This window comes from Staurois parvus, unplaced genomic scaffold, assembly GCF_062004578.1.
Source record: "Staurois parvus isolate SC_StPar_1 unplaced genomic scaffold, SC_StPar_1.0 ptg002753l, whole genome shotgun sequence".
Classification (NCBI taxonomy): Eukaryota; Metazoa; Chordata; class Amphibia; order Anura; family Ranidae; genus Staurois; species Staurois parvus.
The window spans coordinates 1,427,876-1,453,492 of NW_028320549.1; the positions used below are offsets into that span (position 1 = coordinate 1,427,876).

At 41.0% G+C, this 25,617-nt stretch overlaps 1 protein-coding gene across 1 annotated transcript in view; it reads left to right on the top strand.

Annotated features, from left to right (window-relative positions):
- The first annotated feature begins 11,994 nt into the window (after positions 1–11,994).
- The window catches only part of SLC1A7 (solute carrier family 1 member 7), a 114,287-nt gene continuing 100,664 nt past the window's right edge, over positions 11,995–25,617 (top strand). The window contains exons 1-2 of the mRNA XM_089666629.1: positions 11,995–12,162; positions 18,521–18,600. Coding sequence (XP_089522755.1) covers positions 12,022–12,162; positions 18,521–18,600 — 221 coding nt within the window. The 5' untranslated portion in view covers positions 11,995–12,021. The remainder of the gene's footprint in view (positions 12,163–18,520; positions 18,601–25,617) is intronic.

Here is a 25,617-nt window from a genome sequence, read left to right on the forward strand (position 1 = left end):
TGCTGTCATGATTTTTGATTGGCTGGAGCTGGTCACATGGTACAGGGTTCTGTGATTGGCTCCAGGTATCATATGACAGCTGTGGGACAATCACAGCTCACTAGGAGAAGCAGAGCTGTTATGAATGAGAATGATTCACAATAGGTTTGCTTACATTGTGATCATGTGATCGCATAGCGATCACATGATCACCGGGTCCCATTCACCGGAATCTTCATTTCACTGTGTCCGCTAGACACAGCAGTAGTGCGCACTCACCCTGGCACGCGGTGCCCCTCCTGTGTTAGTACAGCCAGAGCGACATACAGGTACGTTGCTTTGCCTGTAGCTGCCACCCGGCCGCAGTACATTGCAGGCGGGTGGGAAGCGGTTAATAATAATAATTTCTTTCTTTTTTTTAAGGTGAGGGGTTAATTATTTTTTATTTATGATTTATTTATCATGATTTTTCATTTATATGTGTATTTATTAGATTTATTTTACATTTATTTATTCATATATTGTTTATTTATTTATTTATTTTTTCGCGCAAAACACACGTTAAAACACATGAAAGCATGCAAAAACTTTCCAAGTGCGTGTTTCTGTTCTTTCCTATGGGAATAAAAACACACCAAAAACATGCAAATCTGCCCAATTTGAGCTACAAAAGTAGCTCCAAAACATTTTTGAGCTTCAGGCATGCTGCTTCAGGCGACTTGTGAACCATCTAGAGCAGCGTTTTTCAACCACTGTGCCGCGGCACACTAGTGTGCCGTGAGATATTGTCTGGTGTGCCGTGGGAAAAATTCCAATTTCATCCGCAACATGTGGCCTCGGCTCACAAATAGACCAATCGTTAGAATCTAATGATTGGTCTATTTGTGAGCCGAAGCGCATGTTACGGACTATAAATACCTCCGGTGTCACTGTTACACTGACAGGAGAAGACATCGCAGTAGATCGCCGATGCGCAGAAGAGCACCGAAGGATCTGGACTCTGGAGGATTATCGCGGACTCAGCACAGAAGAGCGCTGAGTGATGGATCTGGATGGAGTGTGACGGACAGCGGCTATCTGGAGGAGACAAGCGCAGTAAGTACTGAGTGACAGTGAGACAGGAACAGATACTGCAGTGATGGACAAATTTTTGAAAAGGAAAGAACTGGACTCTGAACAAAATTCGGAGCCAGATAAGAGCCCAAGTATGAGTGGGGATCAAAAGAAAGCAAAGATGGTTAGCTCAAGGAAATTCTCTGGCACAAGGCAATATAGCGAAAGCTATATTTCATTTGGATTTACTTTCACCGGAGATGCAAAGAAACCAACTCCACTGTGTGTGGTGAAAAGCTATCTAACAGTGCTATGGTCCCAAGTAAACTTAAACACCATCTCCAAACGAAACACCCTTCGCTTCAAAACAAGAATGCAGACTTTTTTGTTCACCTGCATGAAAACACGGAGAAACAGGCAACTTTCATGAGAAAAACCACAAAGGTAAATGAAAGAGCTCTTAAAGCTAGCTATCAAGTTGCTGAACTTATAGCCAAGTCAAAAAAGTTGCACACTGTGGCAGAGACATTAATACTTCCCGCCTGCAAAGCTATTGTAGAGGAGATGCTCGGACCTGAAGCAGCTAAGTCAATATAGGCACAGAGGTAAATTTTTTTAACATTTTCTAATGGTGGTGTGCCTCGTGATTTTTTTCATGAAAAAAGTGTGCCTTTGCACAAAAAAGGTTGAAAAACACTGATCTAGAGTAATATTGATTTTTTTCCCCCTGAGCGTTTTTGAGCTTCAAGCTTCGTACTACAAAATGCTCAGATGTGAATGGGACCGTAAACAATGCTAAAAGCTTATGTGTACATGGACACAGGCTTTTATGGAGTTGAGCTTAGGAGCTTTGGCAAAAAAATACCAAAAGCTCCTAAACTCCAGTTTAGCAGCTGCTCGTGTACATGAAGCCTAATTTGACCTTGGAAAAGTCCCTGTGTTCTCAGGTTGATGACCTTGAGCTCCTTTACACAGCTGTATATAGTGCCTTGAAAAGGTGTTCATACCCCTTGAAATTTTCCACATTTTGTCATGTTACAACCAAAAACATTAATTTATTTTTTGGGGGTTTTATGTGATAGACCAACACAAAGTGGCACATAATTGTGAAGTGGAAGGAAAATGATAAATGGTTTTCAAGATTTTTTACAAATCAATATCTGAAAAGTGTGGTGTGCATTTATATTCAGCCCCCTTTACTCGGATACCTCTAACTAAAATCTAGTGAAACCAATTGCCTTCAGAAGTCACCTAATTAGTAAATAGAGTCCACCTGTGTGCAATCTAATCTCAGTATAAATACAGCTGTTCTGTGAAGCTCTCAGAGGTTTGTTAGAGAACATTAGGGAACAAACAGCATCATGAAGGCCAAGGAACACACCAGACAGGTCACGGATAAAGTTGTGGAAAGGTTTAAAGTAGGGCTAGGTTATAAAAAAAATTCCAAAGCTTTCAACATCTCATGGAGCACTGTTCAATCCATCATCCGAAAATAGGAAAGAGTATGACACAACTGTAAACCTACCAAGACATGGCCATCCACCTAAACTGACAGGCCGGACAAGGAGAGCGTTAATCAGAGAAGCAGCCAAGAGGCCCATGGTAACTCGGGAGCAGCTGCAGAGATCCACAGCTCAGGTAGGAGAATCTGTCCACAGGATAACTGTTAGTCGTGCACTCCACAAATCTGGTCTTTATGGCAGAGTGGCAAGAAGAAGGCCATTGTTGAAAGTAAGTCATAAGAAGTCCCGTTTGCAGTTTGCGAGAAGCCATGTGGGGGACACAGCAAATACATGGAAGAAGGTGCTCTGGTCAGATGAGAGCAAAAGTGAACTTTTTTGCCTAAAAGCAAAGCGCTATGTGTGATGGAAAACTAACACTGCACATCATCCTGAACACACCATCCCCACCGTGAAACATGGCGGTGGCAGCATCATGTTGTGGAGATGCTTTTTTTCAGCAGGGACTGGGAAGCTGGTCAGAGTTGATGGGAAGATGGATGGAGCCAAATACAGGGCAATCTTAGAAGAAAACCTGTTAGAGTCTGCAAAAGACTTGAGACTGGGGAGGTTCCCCTTCCAGCAGGACAATGACCCGAAACATACAGCCAGAGCTACAATGGAATGGTTTAGATCAAAGCATATTTATGTGTTAGAATGGCCCAGTCACAGTCCAGACCTAAATCCAATTGAGAATCTGTGGCAAGACTTTAAAATTGCTGTTCACAGACACTCTCCATCCAATCTGACAGAGCTTGAGCTATTTTGCAAAGAAGAATGGGTACAAAAGTCACTCTCTAGATGTGCAAAGCTGGTAGAGACATCCCCAAAAAGACTTGCAACTGGAATTGCAGTGAAAGGTGGTTCTACAAAGTATTGACTCCGGGGGGCTGAATGTATGCTATACTTTTCACATATTTATTTGTAACAAATTTTGAAAACTATTTATCATTTCCAAAATGTTTAAAATTTCAAGAGGTATGAATACTTTTTCAAGGCACTGTATGTGTAGTGTCATAATTAAAGTGTGACTAAACCCACCACAGTAAAACCAGTCAGTATATGCAGTAAAGCATACTTGTTATACTCACTGTGGAACCTAAGGGGTAAATCCTCTGCATTGTGTAAAAAGGATGTTTGATCCTGTCTTCTCTGATCCTCCCTTTCTTCTACTGTCCCCAATCCATCTGCTGATAGAACAGAGCCTTTGGGGGCAAGCTACACATGCTTGGTGTGTATTGCTAGAGAGTTTATCTTTCTTGGGAGGGTGCATGTGATCAGTACATGCACCAATCAGCACTTTCCAACAGAGAGTCAGGGGTCATGCAGCCTCATAGGACAATCAGGGAAGAATGAAAACTCCTCCTAAAAGCTTTAACCAGTGCTCTGCTGAACATTGATAAAAGTCACAAGACTGCTCTAACTGCTGATTAGAAAAGGTATTTAGCAGTTTATATTTACTAAAATAATTGCATTTCCATGTTGTGTGTACTGTGGGAGACCAGATATAGTGAATGCAGGGTCCAGGGTTTAGTAACACTTTAAGGCCTCATACACACGAGGCATACTATACTGTATACCTATGTGAGGGCTGTTTTTGCCCACAGGGGGATGCACCGGTTATCATTCATGTCAGTTGGGATGCAGCAGTTGCATGAACACAGCCGCTGCTCCCAATTAGACATCCATGAGGGTGCGGTTGCCCAATAGGGTTGCCACGTCATCCCTTTAAAACTGAACACATACTAATGACACAGGTTCTGAGGCTAATTTAATGCAGATAAAGCGCTAGGTGAGTCAAATTGCCACCTTAATCAGCCACAGAACCTGTGTAATTAATATATGTTCAGTTTTGAAGGGATGAGGTGGCAACCGTAGTGCCCGAGCACACACTGTCTGCATTCAGGGACCTGTATGCACCCATGCTGCTGTCAGATTGGGAGCAGAAGCTGTGTCTGTGCAACCTCTGCATCCCACTTGACATGAATGGGACTCCCTGCACAGAGACGCACTGAACACCTGTACATCCCCATGTGGACAAACACAGCCCTCGCACAGGCATACGGTGTAGTATGTCCCGTGTGAACAAGGCCTAACATGCATTGCATAACTATTTTCAATGCACAAAACTGGACATGCAGCATTTTTTTTTCCATTTGGAATGGCAATCTAAACGCACCTTCCATACATATGTACACAATATTACCAAAAGTATTGGGCCCCCGGCCTTTACACGCACATGAACTTTAATGGCATCCCAGTCTTAGTCCGCAGGGTTCAATATTGAGTTGGCCCCGCCCTTTGCAGCTATAACAGCTTCATCTCTTCTGGGAAGGCTGCCCACCAGCTTTAGGAGGGTGTCTATGGGAATGTTCTTCCAGAAGCACATTTGTGAGGTCAGGCACTGATGTCAGATGAGAAGGCCTGGCTCCCAGTCTTCACTCTAATTCATCCCAAAGGTGTTCTATTGGGTTGAGGTCAGGACTCTGTGCAGGCCAGTCAAGTTCCTCCACCCCAAACTCACTCATCCATGTCTTTATGGACCTTGCTTTGTGCACTGGTGAGCAGTCATGTTGGAACAGGAAGGGACCATCCTCAAACTGTTCCCACAAAGTTGGGAGCATGAAACTGTCTTATATATATGTCTTGGTATGCTGAAACCTTAAGAGTTCCCGTCACTGGAACCAAGGGACCAACCCCTGAAAAACAACCCCACTCCATAATCCCCCCTCCACCAACGTTTACACTTGGCACAATGCAGTCAGGCAAGTACTGTTCTGGCAACTGCCAAACCCAGACATGTCCATCGGATTGCAAGACAGAGAAGCGTGATTTGTCACTCTAGAGAACACGTCTCCACTGCTCTAGAATGCAGTGGTGGTGTGCTTTACACCACTGCATCCAACACTTTGCATTGCACTTGGTGATGGAAGGCTTGGATGCAGCTGCTCGGCCATGGAAACCCATTCCATGAAGCTCTCTACACACTGTTGTGCTAATCTGAAGGCCACTCAAAGTTTGGAGGTCTTTAGCTATTTGTATTTATTTATTACAGGTTCTTTTATAGCACCATTAATTTACCTATCACAGTACCACACTTGAATTCACTGAGCTCCTGAGAGCGACCCATTCTTTCACAAATGTTTGTAGAAGATGTCTGCATGCCTCGGTGCTTGATGTTATACACTTGTGGCCAGGGAGGTTATTAGAGCACCTGAACCCAATGATTTGGAGGGCTGGCCCAATACTTTTAGCAATATAGTGTACCTCAACACAGTGTCCTGTGCATTGCACTACTCAATGGAAACATTCAGGCCTCATCTATTTGTTCACATGCTGCAGCCCATTCTTTTTGAAAGTACAGTGTGTCAACACACAAAAAATGGGTGCTGCATGCTTGTGGAACACACATAGGACATGACTGCAGAGGCTTAAGGACCCAACTAATTATTAAGTAACCTTGCCCAGCCAGGAAAACAATCACATATAGAACAATTAAGTTGGAAAGGACAAGGCCACAGCTTTCTTTAACCCCTTCCTGCCACTGCTTCCCGGCCCTTTAAGAGCTATTAAATGCTGGGCATTTGGGTCATGTGATTGGCTGTCACAGCAGTCACATGATTGGAAAGCTCCTGATTGCTAGTATGCTTTGGGAGCTTTCCAGTCCCCACAGGTGTCTGTGCTGGCAGCATGCAGAGCACACACTCTCAGCATACGTAGTTGTTTATTTTGGGCTGCATATATGCAGCCTCTTGGCGTTAAATCCCACCCGCGCCACATCGGCGGGAAGAGGCTAAAATTTCTAACACAGACAATTTCCAACGTAAAGACTTTTAACCCTTGCCAGTCACTGTTATGCTGTGAGCACTCTGAACATTAACCCCTTCATACCGACGTTACACAAATATGCAGCCTCACAGAACTGGGCTTTTTTCCGTGGGGCCGCATATTTGCGTACCTGTCTTTGTGCTGCAAGTGTGCATCACAGCGCAAACACCGGGGTGTCACTGAGAGCCCCGGGTCCTGTTCTAATGGGGACTCATGATTCCGGGTCACATGATTGCTGTGATAGCCTCTGATTGGCTATCACAGTGATCAGTCACTGTACAGCCCGCTCCCCCCTTTGGTTTTTTTGTTTTTTTTCCCTATGAATGGAGACCAGAGATACACTGTGTCGCTCTCTCTCTCCTTGCATAGAGGAAAAAAAACAAAAACTGTTTGTTAAAAAAGATAAATAAATATTAAAAAAGAAAAGAAAAAACAAAGAAAAAAATACATAGATCAAGATTTGATCTAGTTCAGTGCCAGGGTTAGTGTTTGGGTCAAGGTCAGGGTGAAAGGTCAAAGGTCAGGTGTTTTTTTTTTTTTAAATTGGTATCAGTTATGCAGGCCATTGATGGGTCGTTAATCGTCCGATTTTTCGGCCGAAAGAAAAATCGGTCGATTTTCGTACCGTTAGTGGATTAGTTCGTCGGCCGTTTTTTGTGTATTTTGCACTTTCAGATTATCGGTTATGTTGGGAAATTTGCGGCTGATTTGGACGATCGGCCGATTTTCCCGGCAATGATGGCCAAATCGGACGACGGTTTTAACAATAAAAAATCTGCGCATAAGCTGTGACCTGAAAGGGACAGAAGTTATGGGGTGAACTTTTTGATTTAGTTGGACGATTTTTTTATTTGTTGGTGGTAACGTCGGCTGAACGAACTACCGAATTTTCGTTTATCGTTCAAAAAATCGGCCGATGTTCGACCTGTCTATGGCCTGCATTAGTGTCAGTGTGTTTTAGGCAAAAAAAACCCAACAAAAAACAAAATGCGCACTATTGTTTCTGGGCTGTACTGGGGGTACAAACAAATAACATACACATATATGGTATCGCTGCGATAGTCAAGAGCTGGAAAATGTATTTTGGGTTGTTCTTTGGTGGTAGGTTATGGTAGTAACAAGAAACACACAGCTGCATTTAAAAAAGTTTTTTTTTTTTACTATTTTGGGCCAATTTTCTTTTGATAATAAAAAAAAAATCAGGAGATATCCGTTACTGTTTACCACCAACTGAAACCCCAATTTGTCCTGAAAAAAAAACGCGGTATAATTCACCTGGACATACAGAGTAGTTGTGATGATATGTACGGTTTTACTAACACATGTTAACCACTTGCCGCCCAGCCACTGTAGATATATGGCGGCAGGGCGGCACTGGCAGGCAAAACCAAAAACGTGTTTTTTGTAAACAAATATGGGGTGCGTGTGAGGCGCACCACCGCCCTATCTGTCCCGCCGATCACCGCCGCAGATGTGAGTTACCGGGTCACAGCCGGTCCTTAGCGGCTATCTTCCGGCGATCGGCGGCAAACAGTGACAGACAGCACAGCTGCAGTAGCTGTGCTGTCTGTCACTTCCCTGTCAGCTCGAGGATGAGCTGATCGAGAAAGAACAGTTTCTCTTTCTCGATCAGCCTTGTCCCGTCCAGCACACACCCCCACCCCCTAGTAAAGCACTCCCCTCACTCAGATAACCCTTCCCTGCAAAATAAAGTTAACCCCTTCCTCCCCATTGCCATTAGTACAGTGTCAGTGTTTTTTTTTTTTGCACTGATCACTGTATTAGTGTTTTTGGGGATGTCAGTGACCCCAAGTCAGTACCCCCCAATGTAAGAATGTCTCCGCAGTCCCGCAGTCCCACCATAAGTTGCTGCCATAAGTCCCTAATCGCCACCATAATTCGCTGATCGCCGCCATTATTAGTATAAAAAAACCCTAAAAATCCCAGTAACTTTCCCGCCATTTGTAAACGCTATAACTTTCACGTAAACCAATTAATTTACACGTATTGGGTTTTTTTTTTAGAAAAGACATGTCGCAGAATGCATTTTGGCAGAAATTTATGACTAAATTTGATTTTTGCATTTTTTTACTGGACATGTTTTAAAGGCAAAAAGTCCAAAATATTGTTTTTTTTTCCTCAAAATTGTCAGCCATTTTTTTATAGTGCAAAAAATAACCGCACAGGCGATCAAATACCACCGAAAGAAAGCTCAATTTGTGGGGAAAAAAGGATGTAAATTTCATTTATGTACCGTATTGCATGACCGCGCAATTGTCCGTTAAACCAGCGCAGCACTGTATAGCAGAAAAATGGCGTAAATTACAGTATCTATACCATAGTTTGTAGACGCTATAACTTCCACACAAAGCAATCAATATACACTTATTGGGATTTTTTTTTACCAAAAACATGGAGCAGAATAAATTTTGGCCTAAATTTATAACCAACTTTGAGTTTACTATATATTTTTTATAGCTGAAAGTAAAAAATATTGTTTTTCTTCAAAATTTTTGGCCTTTTTTTGTTTATAGCGTGAAAAATAAAAAGCGCACAGGTGATCAAATTACACCGAAAGAAAGCTCTATTTGTGTGAAAAAAAGGACGTAAATTTTGTTTGGGTGCAGCATTGCATGACCGCGCAATTATCAGTTGAACTAGTGAAGCGCCGAGTAGCAAAAAGAGGCCTGGTCATTAAGGGGGGTAAATCCTCAGGAGGGCAAGTGGTTAAAGTTGCAAAATTATGCTTAGGCGTTAAGATTTGTGTTACCCGTAGGCATGAAGGGGTTAACTAGACAAAGTGTAGGAGGCCTGTCTTTACCATGTGTGCTGGACAGACATTACACTGACCCAACTTCCAATCAAGGACATAGCTCATTAAAGCTCTATTCACACTAGCGTTTTTTAAAGCTCAAAAGTGCAGGAAAAAAATGCTGGATAAAAAACGCTGGTAATAGCTACAGTACATGTAGAAAAAAAAGAGCTAGAAAAAAAGCTGTTAGGAGCTTTCTAGTAGTGTTTAGTAGCGTTTAGCTTTTTTTCTGCTGGAAAAACACTCCAAAAAACTCTATAAAAACATTTTTTTTTCAGCTCCAAGACGTTGAACCTCAAAAAAGCCTAAAATAGTGCGCATGGACACATAGGATAATACTTTTTAGCTTCTAGGAGCAGAAATAAATGCTAATAACAGCTTCTAGGAGCTTAAAAAAAATGCTAGCGGTCATGGAGTCTAAGGCAACATTTTGCGCTGCCAAGGTAAAACACCGCTGATAAAGCCGTGACTGACACCACATGCAGGGCAGGAGGGTAGGCAACCCAAAGTTCCTCAAAAGGGCTCTGATTTTACCTCAGAGAGGCCTTTTATAGGAGTTCAGGCCCAGCCCCCTCACCCCATCTCCATGTAGCCAATGATATAGAGCCACTTTACAATTCCTAGCCACGCCCCTATCATTCAAGGCTTCCTTTCCCTATGGATTCAAGGGGCCTTCACTGTCTGTTGGATTGTGGTGCACTGCAGCTGTATTGACCACTTGCCCTCCGCCCTATAGTAGAAGTACTGCTGCAGGGCAGCAAGGCTGCGCAAAATCATGTATATATATGTGATTTGCATTTCCGGGTAGGGGCGCACACTATTGGCTGATCGGGATGTCAATCACCGGGTCCTGCCCAGCAATTCCCGGCTGGAACTCGGTGATCGTCGGTAGGGCTGAGAGGGGAGAGATCTGTGTGTAAACAACACATCTTTTCCTGTCAGCATGGGCATGTTGCTTTGTATCTCTCTGCACAGCATGTCTCCCTAGTAAAACACAATGCAGCACACAGTTAACCCTTTGATTACCCCAGATGTTAACCCCTTCCTGCCCAATGTCATTAGTACAGTGTCAGTGCTTTTAGCACTAATCACTGTATTGGTGTCACTGAGGAAGTCAGCTCCCATTCAGTGTCAGAATACCTGCCGCAGTCCCTCTATAAGTGGATGATCACCGCCATTACTAAAAAAAATTAAATAAAAATGACAGTTTATATTTGTAGACGCTATAACTTTCACGTAACAACTATTGGGTTTTTTTTTTTTGCAAAGACAGAGCAGAATACATTTTGGTCTAAATTTATGAAGAAATTTGAAGGCCATATTCTACAAATATTATCAATACAAGCAACCATTCATAATACAGGAAAGTAAGATATCTTGTCCTGTTTAAAGTTGAAGCGATCAGCAACAACCAATCAGCCTACAATTATGTGAATTGCATTAAATAAAATATAATGTTTTGTCATTCTAAGGTATCAAATCTCAAGAATTTTATATAAATGATCATATGTAACATTAGCGGCACCGTGGCTTAGTGGTTAGCACATCTGTCTTGCAGTAAATGGGTGATGGGTTTGATTCCCGACCATGGTGTCTCCTGCATGGAGTTTGCATGTTGTGCTTGTGTGGGTTTCTTCCAGGTGCTCCGGTTTCCTCCCACACTCCAAAGACATGCTGGTAGGTGAATTGGATCCTGTCTAAATTGGCCCTAATATGTGTATGTATGAATGTGAGTTAGGGACCGTAGATTGTACACCCCTTGAGGGTTAGGGACTGATGTGAATGTTCAATATATATGTGTAATGTGCTGTGTAAATTGACAGCACTATATAAGTACCTGAAATAATAATAAATAAATAACATTAGTAACAGTAAAGTGGCGACCAGATATGATTATTGCACCACATCCCTTAAAATTGCAAATATTCAATAGAGAAGATGGGACTTTCAGGGTGCATGAACATTGAGTCCCATATATATAAATTTGATTAAATACTTTGTATTGGATACATTAAAGTTGTTTGGCAATTGTATAATTTTCCTTTGATATACCTTTAGACTGCCTCGGCCGTTCAAATCTTTTCAAAAATCTCCCCTGAAGAAGCCCGTGAGGGCGAAACATGTAGGGAGCAACTACAATTATATAATCAAGCTTAAATGTCAGTTTCACTTTTAGTACTGAAATTGTTTTTATGTTTCTGTATTTTTTCCTGTTTTTGTTGTTTTTTTTAAAAAATACGAAATAAACATTATATAACTTTTTAATGTTTGGTATTCATTTTCACGCACCCTGAAAGTCCCATCATATGTAACATTAGTTTTATAAGGCAGTATAGCCTGTGTGACACGTCTTTATACATAAAACTGACTTTGGAAGCAAAAGGTTAAAAGGAGAGTTTTTGTTTTCAAGCTCAGCTGCCTGCAATATGATAGATCTGCTGTGTGTTAGAGCACAATGGGAGCACAAAGGCAATTATTATTATAAATATGTGTGATTTCCTATTCTCAGTCTTCTTTTTTCCTGTTTCAAATAACAATCTGCCTTCTTTTATGCTTCTCTACTCTTGTATCCTCTATTTTTGTGCAGTCATATTCTTTTCAAATTATCCCGAGCTCCCTAATCTCCTCCCAGGCTCCTAATGATGAAGTCAGTAATAGGATTGGGGGTATTAATTTGGGACAGTAATGCCAGCTGCAGGCTGTGTGGCTTATGGGTGAGGGGTGACCTTGCGGGTTGGCCAGCCTGCGCTAGCTTTGATCTGATCTCTGGGGAACGTGAGTTGGCTTGTCACAGAGCGGCGCAGTCCCTCTGTGGGACGCTGATCCTCCCCTGGAAGCCCTAAGGACACCATGGCAGGGGCCCTGGATGCCGTACTGGCCAGAGCCAAAGATGTGTGCAAGAGGAATGGGCTGCTTATTCTTTCCGTACTGTCTGTTATTGTGGGGTGTCTCTTGGGATTCTTCCTTAGGACCAGGAGGCTCACCGAGCAGGTCAGTATCGTATTTTCATAGCTGCGGACGTTCTCATATAACTATCAGTGCGCAGTGCTGTAGCAGAAGAATGTGAAACTTTAGATAATCAGTCATGATGTTCTTATAAAGTACATGTCAAACCAATTACTAGAATCTCATATAAGCTTTAACATGTTACAGTAAATGATTTTCAACATGTTTAATTCTCATTGATATAATACGTGGTGATCTTACAATGAGGGTCCTCCTTAAGGCACTTCCTGCTGTCGGGTGACAACACTCTGTTTATGTCTCCTAACTGGGTTCCAGTGTTGCCACCCTGCAATGGAAACTGCAAGTAGCTGCTTCTTGAGAAATGCCATTAAGCCATCACTAGATTGCATGTAAACAGGCAGTGTCTGCAAAGAGGCTGCAGGAGATGAAGCAGCACTGAGATGCAAAAAAGTAGTTATGGTTTAAATCTACTTGGACTGATATAACGTATACAGAGAGAGAGATGGTATTACAACATTAGGTGCAAAGACATACTTGCTTCTATTCTCAAAGCTGCGTCATGTATTTTGGGTTGGAGGAGGGGCCTGGGCTGTTGTCCCCATAGTCTAGGTGCCATGTTGCTTCTGGGTTCTGCAGCAGTGCATTAGTGGTTTAAAGTAATGCTGCTGGTATGGTCATGCACTTTATGGTGCATATTATATAGCTTCGTGTTTCAATTAAAGGGAGAGTATAGTGTATTTTCAGTGCATATATTGAGTTATAATTGCAGAATTTACCCTAAATATTTTTGTCTATGATTTTCACATTTTTATCAGCGTGCTTTTAAATATTTTAAATACGTGTAAAGGTTTCTAGTTTAGCCACTAGAGGGACCCCTCAGTGCAATTACTCCTGTACACTGTGGGATAGACTTACTAAAGGCACGTAGGCTGTTCACTTTGCAAGGGCATGTTCCCCAGAGCTTAGTGAATGAGGTGAAGCGCTGCTGACTCCCATAATCCAATCATATGCAAGCAAAAATAGTTTTTTTTAATTTTCCTGATATGTGATTTTCTTTGCAATGTGAAATTTCACCATATTCACTAAACTCGGGAAAATTCCCATGTAAAGTGAACAAATTATTTACCTTTAGTAAATGAACCTCTACTTGGCTAATAGTTTGTGGACATGTGACCACATCTATATGAGTTTGTTTGGGATCCCATTCCAAAACCATGGAAAAGCCTCCACACTTCTGGAAAGAGTTTCCACAAGAGTAGTAGGCGTGTCTGTGGGATATTGTGTCCATTTATCCAAAAGAACATTTCAAAGGTCTTCTGTAGGGTTGAGGTCACCCATATGGAAGAAAAATATATTTGAAATAAATTTAAAAATATTCTTCCCAAATATATTGACATATATTTGAAATGCTACAATTTTGGCCATATTCAATATATGTCAAAATATATTTAAATATATTCATATATATATATATATATATACTGCTTGTTGAAATGCATTTTTACTACAAAATATATGGAAACATTTTTTAAAAATACATTTCAAATATACTGTATATCTTTAAAAATATAAATCTACATTTTTGGAATGCATTTACAAATATATGTAAATATATTTTTTAAATATATTCTTCAGATTTTTTTTAACATAAAAAAAGTCATTTTAACATATATTTTTACATATATTTGTAAATGCATTCCAAAAAAATAGATTTGTATTTTTAAAGACATACAGTATATTTGAAATGTATTTTTAAAAATGTTTTTCATATATTTTGTAATTAAAATGCATTTCAACATGCAATGAATATCTATCTGTCTATCCATTCAGTTGTATCCGACCCTTGGCGATTGCATGGACCGTCACTCGTAAGCGACTTTTTCCATGAATTCTCTTAGCAATTATTTTACAGGGTAGGTTGCCAGGTCTTTCCCCAATACCTACCATGTAGGAGATCCCACATGGCCAGGGATGAAACTAGGACAATTTAGACAAGAGCCAATTAACCTACCAGCATGTCTTTGGAGTGTGGGAGGAAATCGGAGTACCCGGAGGAAACCCACGCGAACATGCAAACTCCATGCAGGAGGTGCCATGGTTGGGAATTGAACCCATGACCATGGCCCAATTACTGCAAGGCAGAAATGCTAGCCACTAAGCAACAGTGCCGCCCGAAATATATATATATATCTATATATATATATCTATATATATCTATATATATATATATATATATATATATATTTTTTTTTTTTTTTTTTATATTTAATATGGCTAAAATTGTAGCATTTCAAATATATGTCAATATATTTGGGAAGACTATTTTTTAAATATACTTCAAATATATTTTTCTTCCATGTGAGCAGGACACTGTGTTGGTCAATTAAGTTCCTCCACACTAAACCGGTCAAACTATGTCTTTTATGGAGCTGCTTTTGTGCACCTGAGCATAATATTTTGTAGAGGTGTTCACATGTTGGGTCATGTGGTAAATTTCTGCTGAGATAAGATTTCAACAACAAAGGAAATGCATTGTTTGAAATGACATAGACCGGCATTGTGAGAAGGAGCGGTGAAGCACAACCATCATGTAAGCATTGCAAAGCAGAAAGCAGAGCCTGCATATATAACACTGTTCAACAGGTAAAAAGTTTTGGGCATAAAATTAGCTAATCTTACATAATTTTGGGGTGCTGAAAACGAAAATGACCCTAAAAAATGTTGATTGGCTCTAGTTTTCATGATATATTCACCCATCTAATGACGGAAGCCATTCAAAATTATGATGCAACTTCAGCTGCATATTGCGCAATTGATACTGGTGACCAATAGAAAATTGCATGTATACTGAGATGATGCAATATTAGCCTTTAATTGCATCACTTCACTGCATAAAAGCTGCAGTATCTGTAGCTGATTGTAGTTCGACAGCGTCTTTACATTTCGTTTTATGCTTATATAGGCTACTCAGTAATGCCTCGACCTTGTGTGAATAAAGCAGATCATTTCTGCTATATCTGCGGTGAAATAACTTTTATCTCACAAAAAAGGAGGATAACAGGAATGATTAAGAAAGCCTACAACTTGTATTTTAGCTGCAAGATAGGAGACCAGGACAAGAGCTGGGCACCACATATATGCTGCAATTCTTGTGGGACGGCACTGGAGCAATGGTTGAATGGAAAAAAGGCATCTATGCCTTTCGCTGTGCCAATGATTTGGAGAGAGCCAACAGATCATGTTAGTAATTGTTACTTTTGTATGGTGCCTCCAATTGTAAAAGGGCTAAATAAGAAGAAAAAGTTATCTGTGCACTATCCAAATATTCCATCGGCAATACGTCCAGTTCCTCATGGAGAGGGGCTACCAATTCCTAAAGCACCAGAATCCTTCGTGGTTGAGTCAAGTGAGGAAGAACCTGAAGCGTGTAGTCACGTGCAGTTGTAAGAGATAGCCCTTTCCTCGAATACAAGAGAAAAGCCAAGAGAAGCAAAACTGACACAAACTGAAGACAAAACTAGTGAGAATCCTAAGTATTAAAATGATTCAACTTAGCTTATGGCTATAATTTTTCTTGGTAATCCTATGCAATATATTATGCCATTTAGGCTTTGTTATGTAGTCAATATCACTTGCTTTATATTTGTGGAAAGACATCTATATAATTATTGTGCATTATGTAGTCATTACGCCTATAGTAGAAAACTTTCCGTTTACAGAAAAACTAGAGCCAATTGACAAATTTCATTGTTATATTTGAACTCAGAATGTGAAATTCATTAAGAAATGGATCCTTTTGTTTCCAAAACTGGCAAAAAATAAAAATTTGTTGAACAGTGTAATCAGCAAATATGACTGCCCAGTGCATATAATTCTAAATTATGAATAGAAACAAGGTTTCAAAACCTTTTTACATTTTAAAATGAGTAATTTACTGCGTCACAGCAGCATATGGCAACACTCATATTGTGGTGTGGTGCATTGTGGTGCCTTTTTATTTTGAATAGCACTCCAATGCAATGCAATTATGTGAAGGGGGCCTAATGGAAAATTCCACTTTCAATCCTATATCCTATAATCTGCATCCTATACTTTCCAAAATTACTTTATAAACTGCTTAACTATGATTCTGATTTAAAGGCGAGCATTAAAGCTCTATATACTGCCCTTTGTCCTCTTCTTCAATCAGACCTACCCCACTGGAATCCAGGCACTATACACTGCACCTAGACCTCCATCTTTAAGCCCATCCCCTGCAGAACAAAGGATGGGGGGAATATGGAGTTTTATGTTCCAAAAGATAGAAATACAGAAAGGAGCACCAGACTAAACCAAGATGAAAGAAGCCTTTTCATATAAAATATAATAGCGGACTGGAATTCTTTTTCTTCTTTTTTTCTTCTTGCAGGTCACTACTCATGCGCAGATTTTTTATCAGTAAAACGATCGGCCGATTTGCCCATCATTACCGGGAAATTTGGCCGATCGTCAAAATCAGCCGCAAATTTTCCAACTTGACTGATAAAAAAAATGTGCCAAACCCCGAAAAACGGCCAAGCAATTAACCCACTAACGATGCAAAAATCAGCCGATTTTGTTTCCGGCTGAACACGTCTTATGTAGAACAACTTGCCATTGCTGCTTTGCAACTGCTGTGAAATTTTTACTCCATGTGGAGAGTTCAGTACAGGTTCTAATACAGATCTGTGAAGTCCTTCAAAGTTTTATCCTGTGTCCCCCTGATGAACAAAGAATGGTGTTGCCCCAAAATGTACATGCACACTGGCGCGCCCCCTGGAACTCGATCCCGTGTCCAGTGGGCACAGCGGATCATGGTGCTTGGTACCTGGCTGCTGTGAGCAGTGGGGGTATCATGTGATCACTATGACCAATCATAGCAATCACATGATTACAATGTAAACAAAATAGTCATGAATGGCTTCCATTCATGACTGCTTGCCTACTGTTGTGAAGTTGTGAATGGCCCACAGCTATCACATGGTACCTGGCACCTTGTACCATGTGATTAGTTGTAGCCAATAACAGCATGTCAACAGTATGCAAGCTGTCATGAATGGAAAGCCATTCACAACAGTTAACTATTGCCCATAACAGTGAACATCACTGTCATAAGCAATAACAGTGTAAAATTAAAAAAAATCCCTGATCACCCCTTCAGAGTAATACAGTGTCACTATGATGATATATATGATGAACTACTTTGATGATATTATGTAAAAAAAGAAAAAAGAAGAAGAAAGTTTAAAAAATTGAAGAACAAATAATTTACTTTTTTTTACATTCTGTAACCAGAAATTAGAATGGGCCATCAGTACATCAGGATTGATCAATCTTCAAATATATATCTCATAATTTGTAGACTCTCACTCATAACTTAGACTAAGTAATATACACTGATTTGGGTTATTTTTACCAAAGAAAATTAGTAAAATAAATTTTGGCCTAAATTTTTGAATAAAAATTATTTATTTGCAACATTTTAAAATAGAAACTAAGAAAACACATTTGTTTTTGTTTTTTTTTTTGTTTGTGTTTTTTAAAATTTTGGTGTTTTTTGTTTATATGGCAGCAAATAAAAAAAAACTTGTGGTGATTAACTACCACCAAACGAAAGCTCTATTTGTGTGAAAAAATTAAATACATTTTATTTGAGTACAGCTATGCATGACCGCGCAATTGCCAGTTAAAGCAGCACAGTGCTGAATAACAAAAAATACCCTGGTCATGCAGGGGGTAAAACCTTCCAGAGGTCAAGTGGTTAAACAGTTGTCAGGTAAACACGTATCCTCATTGGAATGTTTACCATTTTCCAGGGGCTACTCAAATTTTCAGATATTTTCAGTATGTCACTGCCTGTTATAACCCTGAAAATCTTGACTCATTGCGCCCCAACTCTGCGCACTGGAGTTGTGGCCTAGCCCCATCACTTGAATGGGTCATGTTTGATGGTAGTAAGACTTACCGGATGCAACATGCTGCTTAATTTTTGCCTTGCCATGTGCACAGCCCTTTGCAGCTCCATGTCCTTGTTTAGGTAGGTGGTTGGTGGGGGGTGTTAAAACAAGGTTCAACCACCTGCTTTTACTGCCTTCCATGGCTGCCCATGTAAACGAGCCCTCAGTCCTGGTTAACACAGGACAAATACAAAGGGTGAGTCTCTCCAGCAAGAACCTGACAAGGGTTCTAAATGTAGCACCTGCCTCAGATTTTTATAGAAATCAGATTTTTTTTAAAATCCATATTTTTTTTTTAATGCCACCTATGAATATCAGTTTTACTATGAAATCAGTTATGTAGCCAATCGCAAACAAGACTACAATTCTGTGTGACCCTAATGGACCTTGTGTATTGTTTCTTCCAGGAGATTAGTTACTTTCAGTTTCCTGGGGAGCTCCTCATGCGGATGCTGAAAATGCTGATCCTGCCGCTTGTGGTATCAAGGTAAGAATACACATTTTAATCTTTTTTTTCAGACATTACTCTGTATGTGTTCACTGTTAGGCTTGAAGAAAATGATTCAATAATTCATTATATGAAGGGACTGGAAATGTGTTTGATGCGGTCTAAACTGCATCCAATCTGCATGACACGTGAAATAACATTGCTTCCTATGTCGCCTGTTCAAATATGTCCGGTGCACTGGCAGTGCTGATTCTTTGAAAAAGAGTCCTGTACGATTTCTAAGAAGTGCAGTCTGGTTCAGGAGTGAATTACAGGATATTGACTTCTATGGGAACTGTTTCTAAACCGCACGTGTCATCAGTTGTAAACAGGATAATATCCTGTCCTGAGCCTGATCTAAACCTGTCCTGAACCTGATCTAAACCTGTCCTGAACCTGATCTAAACCTGTCTTGAACCTGATCTAAACCTGTCCTGAACTTCTGAATTACTGTATCAATTAGCTGTGAAACCTGAGCTTCAATCCGCACTACACATGTGTGAATGTGAATCAGCACTCAACCTCAAAAATATAAAAAAATGTGCTTCCAATAGGCTTGTGACTTGTAATAAACGAAGATCCAGTGCGATTCTGATAGAATAAGATGGGGATAGTTTGCACAGAGATGGACAATTGGCTGAGAGTAGCCACCAGCACTAAGGGCCCATTCATACTTGAGCGTGGTATGGGAAACCTGTGTTCTGTGCACATTTCCCGTTTTGTGTGCAAAAAGCACTGCTGTTGAGATCTGCAGTGGGTGTCAATATTAAGTTGATGACACCCCAAACTCGAGTCGCAAACACAGTGCATTTGCACACACTGGATTGCAAGAACCATGAGATCCGGTTTCTGTGAGTTTCCAAAAGTAGTGAATGCACTACTTGTGGTGTGGTGCAATATCAGCCAATTCAAAAATGAGCTGAAATCGCACTGCACAAAAATGCATGTGAATTGCACAGGAATGCACAATGTGTTTCTGTGCAATTCCTTGTGTGAACCAGTCCTAAGGCTCTATTCATACTGCAACGTGTGGCACTATGCATAGGGTAGCCCATTCATTTCATTGGGCTGTCTTATGTGTGAAAAAAGCAGCAAAGTAGCTCATGCAGCTTTTTATAAGTGACAAGCTTTGCTGCAATGTTTTACGCATCTGCTTTCCATGTTTGGATTGCAATGAGCAACGAATGGCACCACAAGCATGTAACATATTTTTTCATGTTTGGCAAACTCATACAGTAAATATAAGGTGAAGACAGCGCTTATCCGTGCCTTCTGAAAATGCTAGTTGTCTAGCCATCATGTTGATCCACTGACTAAGGTTTAATACACATACACTATATTGCCAAAAGTATTGGTCGGCCTGCCTTTGCACGCACATAAATTTTAATGGCATCCCAGTCTTAGTCCGTAGGGTTCAATATTGAGTTGGCCCCGCCCTTTGGAGCTATAACAGCTTCAACTCTTCTTGGAAGGCTGTCCACAAGGTTTAGGAGGGTGTCTATGGGAATGTTTGATCGTTCTTCCAGAAGCACATTTGTGAGGTCAGGCACTGATGTCGGATGAGAAGACCTGGCTCACAGTCTCCGCTCTAATTCATCCCAAAGGTGTTCTATCGGGTTGAGGTCAGGACTCTGTGCAGGCCAGTCAAGTTCCTGCACCCCAAACTCACTCATCTTTGTCTTTATGGACCTTGTTTTGTGCACTGGTGTGCAGTCATGTTGAAACGGGAAGGGGCCATCCCCAAACTGTTCCCACAATGTTGGGAGAATTAAATTGTCCAAAATGTCTTGGTATGCTGACACCTCAAGAATTCCCTTCACTGGAACTAAGGGGCCAAGCCCAACCCCTGAAAAGCAAACCCCACACCATAATCCCTCCTCCACCAAATTTTACACTTGGCACAATGCAGTCAGGCAAGTACCGTTCTCCTGGCAAACGCCAAACCCAGACACGTCCAATGGATTGCCAGACAGAAAAATGTGCTCTAGAGTCCAGTATGAGTGTGCTTTACACCACAGGATCCAACACTTTGCATTTCACTTGGTGATGTAAGGCTTGGATGCAGCTGCTCAGCCATGGAAACCCATTCCATGAAGCTCTCTATGCACTGTTGTTGTGCTAATCTGAAGGTGACACGAAGTTTGGAGGTCTTTAGCTATTGACTCTGCAGACAGTTGGTGACTTCTGCGCACTGTGCGCTTCAGCATGCGCTGACCCCACTCTGTCATTTTACGTGGCCTACCACTTGGTGGCTGAGTTGCAGTTTGTCCCAGTTGCTTACACTTTGTTATAATACCACTAACAGTTGACTGTGGAATATTTAGTAGCCAGGAAATGTCACGGATGGACTTATTGCATAGGTGGCAACCTATCACGGTACCACGCTTGAATTCACTGAGCTCCTGAAAGCGACCCATTCTTTCACAAATGTTTGTAGAAGCAGTCTGCATGCCTAGGTGATGATTTTATACACCTGTGGCCTTGGAGGTGATTGGAACACCTGAATTCAATGATTTGGAGGGCTGGCCCAATACTTTTGGCAATAGAGTGTTTATGCAGTTTCCTGGCTGCATTTACAATCATTTGAATGGACTGCTGTGCCAACTGAAAATGCAGGGAAAAGGTCCCTGCACGTTTTCTGAAAATGGCCACAGGGAAACCGAATAGTGCAATGCGGTTTACAGTGTATGGGGGTGCCATTAGGATTAGCATCGCGATTTTCTCTACAGGTAGTTGCAGGTGCGTCTACAGGTGTGGTCCTCCAGAGGCAACCACCTCCACAAAGGAAGGACCTAGCCTAGGCGACACTCTTTTTTTTTTTTTTTTTTTTTTTTTTAAATTTAAAGAAACGCCTGCCTGCAAAATTCCTAATACTTCTCTGTCCCAGTGCCTATTTTCCTAATTCACTCTGTTCTGTATGAGTGAAGAGCATTCAACCTGGAGAGAAAGTAACCTAATAATGTTCACTTTTGCCCTATTTGCACAGAATGAATGAACAAGTGGTTTTACAGGACAAATAGCACTGCAAATTTATTAGGCTGGGTTCACACTGGTCCGCTTTGGTGCGAGTGCAGTGCGATTGTATCCATGTTCTACACAAGATTTTAGGTGCTCTCCCATTGACTTCTATTAGACCGTACGTTTTCTGAAAGCTCAATAACGATGCAGTGTGCGAGACTTTGATGCGCTTTCATGAAACCGCACAACCATATAGAGGTCAGTGGGAGCGCAACTAAAACCACATGAAAAACATGCATAAATTGTGCTGCACTTAAACCACTGCGCACCGGTGTGAACCCAGCCTAAGAAAATGTGTATGTCAAAACTTTATTTTTTTTTATCCTGGACAGAGTAGGAAATATTAAAACTTCTGGAAGTATAGTTTATGCTATGCGTATGTTGTTCTCAAAGACGCAGCAGGAAGGTACAGGAGTTTTCTATAAAGCAAGGAAAAGTCCCCTCATTGGTGGTCATGACAGATGTCCCCATTAGAAGGTTTCTCCTTACCTTGTTCTAGTGACAACTCTAACATTTTGGATATCCCATCATGTTTTCAGTTTTTGATTCAATGGTCACCAGGGGAAATAGAGACAGTGGATGTACCAAGACAGCAAACAAATGATGACGAGTTTCTAACCCTTCCCTATCCCATCCAAAACTAAAATTTTACATATGCATGCACTATAAAAGCCAACTCTAGTTAAAACTTTGTATTTAGTTTTTTTTTTTTTAAGGTTAGAGCTCCTATCAGGTTTTTTTTTGTTGTAGTGATATGAAGGGAAATCTCTAAGGCGGCTTCACACTGCTCTTTGCACTTTGGGCAAAGCTCCGCTAACTCACGGATTTTGTGCAGTTCTGAAACTGCTACAAAACCGCAGAACCTCATTGAAGTCTATTGGGAAATCGCCACTAACATGCACAATAACTGTGGATTTAGCAAAAGCGCAGCGGGGCAATGTGAAGCTGCCTTAAGAAGGACAAAAACAAAAGCATATATCTAGTAGAGTAAGGAAGGTTTATCACTACTGACAAGGCTTTTTTTTGCTGTCCATGCTTACTGTTACCAATGGCAGCCAGACTTTTCATTTTATGGTTGAGTGTCAGTGGGACAGGAAGTGAGGGAAAATCTCCCTAGTAGAGGCACAGCAATAACAACCTTTCAGATTTAGACCATATATCCACTCCATCTAAAACTATAGGAAATATTTGTCCAGAGTTATACTTTTAAAAGTAAACCATAAATAATAAAAAAAATTATCCAGCCATTATTTGCCTCAATTTCGGAGACGTTTGGAAACATGCAGGGTGAGCTGTTAATGCAAGAATGTATAAATGTAATGTCTTTCAGATTTTGGGATAGTGAGCTTACAAAAACTGATTTATTGTCCCAGTTGTTGCCTGCGCAAATCCGTTTCCGTCTTGTGCTAATGTAAGACTAGTGATTTATTCACACAAAATATTTTCATCTGCATGTGTTGCAATCTAATGTCAATGTGGTAATAAAACTTTCCTAAACTAAAATGGGGGGCGCTGGAGGGGGGGAAATTTTTGCTTTATTGGCCTGAATAACTTTGTTACTGGAAAAAACAACCTTACCTTATAGTCAGAGGACCTTGGTGATTTATTTTTAGGATTTGCTAATTATGTTTATGCTGCTCTGGAAGAAAAAAAAAAGAATAAAAATATATATACAGTATATACACTGTATTGCCAAAAGTATTGGGACGCCTGCCTTTATACACATATGAATTTTAATGGCATCCCAGTCTTAGTTTGTAGGGTTCAATATTGATATGGCCCACCCTGTGCAGCTTTAACAGCTTCAACTCTGCTGGGAATGCTGTCCACAAGGTTTAGGAGGGTGTCTATAGGAAGGTTTGACCATTCTTCCAGAAGCACATTTGTGAGGTCAGGCACTGATATTGGATGAGAAGGCCTGGCTCACAGTCTCCGCTCTAATTTATCCCAAAGGTATTCTTTTGGGTTGCGTTCAGGACTCTGTGCAGGCCAGTCAAGTACCTCCACCATAAACTCGCTCCTTTATGTCTTTATGGACCTTGCTTTCTGTACTGGTACGCAGTCATGTTGGAACAGGAAGGGACCATCCCCAAACAGTTCCCACAACGTTGGGAGCATCAAATTGTCCAAAATGTCTTGGTATGCTGACACCTTAACAATTCCCTTCACTGGAACAAAGGGGCCAAGCTCAACCCCTCAAAAACTGCCCCACACCATACTTATGTTGCCCCATGCCTGAAAATGCTTCGACAATTGCGAGTGATGGCAGAGGAAATTAAGTCTCTTCCTAGGAAGACCCTGGAGAGGAGGGTTGTTGAATCTGCCTTTAGCGAGCCATTGGCCTTCAGGGATTCGCCAGGCCCGGTTATGGGGAAGGGCCTGCATTTGATGAATCTGGAAAGAATCCCTTTAAAATTTTGGGATTTGGCCTGACTCTCGTTTTATGGCAGACTCTATATGAAGGGCAACCTGAAGCATTGCTCTGCAGAGAACTGTGGTTGTCCAAGAGTGGAGTGCGGTGGGGTGGAGGAGATGATGGACCATTTCTTGCTTCAGTGTCCCTTCAATATAGAAGACAGGGTGGGGCTCTGGGTATTCCTTTCCTTTCCCGCTTGAGTTATGCGGAATGGTCTTATGGATCGGGACTTTGATTTTGAGACACTTTTTCTAGTTAGCTTAGTAGTCCATTACTACACGTGGAATGCACGGTGTCAGGTTTCCATTCGCAAAAAAGTCATTCCTGACGAGGTGGTGGTGCACAACATTCTGGGTGAGGATGGGAAGATTCTGGGTCTTGAGAAGGACAGGTGGCAGCCGGGAGCCTAGAAAAAGGCATGGAGGAATGTCAGTTCCCCGTAGCTGCTGTCTGTTAGTCTCTGGGTGAGTGGCTTCTCTTTCTGTCCTTTCATGTCCCCTAGATTTTTGTAAGTTCAGATTTTTGTAAAAAAAAGGCATGGGATAAATGTTTAATTGTTTCTTAGCCTGAGGGTGTGTTTTCTATGCTGAAGTAAGCTATTTTTGCTTAATTATATATAAATATGTATATTTCATTTATTCTGTATATATGTAAATATGTTTTTTATTATGTTGTTTGTAAGATTTTTAATAAACAAAAAAAAAATTACACTTGGCACAATGGAGTCAGGCAAGTATTGTTCTCCTGGCAACCGCCAAACCCAGACACGTCCATCAGATTGCCAAACAGAGAGGTGTCTCCACTGCTCTAGAGTCCAGTGGCGGCGTGCTTTACACCACTGCATCAGACGCTTTGCATTGCACTTGGTGATGTTGAAAGGATGAATTTCTTATCCCCTCAGAGACCCCCGGTCTGCGGAGAGATTCCTGGTTTATCAGCAGAATTTTGGGAACACCCCTTGAACACGGAAATAACGGCAGGTTATGTTCAGAGATGTTCAAAGTTTATTAGACATTACTAAGATTATATAGGATACAGAAAAAATAAGGGAAGGGGGAGCGAGTTCTAAAACTGTAACTTGTAAGTTTCCATCATGAGCTAACTACCGTATTTTTCGGACTATAAGGCGCACATAAAATCCCTATATTTGTACAAAAATCGGCAATGCGCCTTATATTCCGATGCGCCTTATGTATGAACAGTGTATGTTCACACTGTGCTGAACAATCTGTCAAAATGTTTTATTATGACTTTGGTAGCGACGAAGCCACTCCCCTTGCTTATTCGAGCTTATCCTGGCGACGATAAACCAATCAGAGCCAAGCAATCAACAACAAATCAAAGCTTTTTCACTTACCGAAAACTACATTTCCTGATATGTACTGTGCTTCCAAATTAAGGACCCCAAAATGGCACCTGTTAAGAGACCTGTTAAGAGACATGCTTACGACGCGGATTTCAAACTCAAGGCCATCAGCCAAGCAGTACAACATGGGAATAGAGCAGCAGCGAAAAAATTCAACATTAATGAATCAATGGTACGGAAGTGGAGGAAACAAGAAGATGACCTGCGTCAAGTAAAG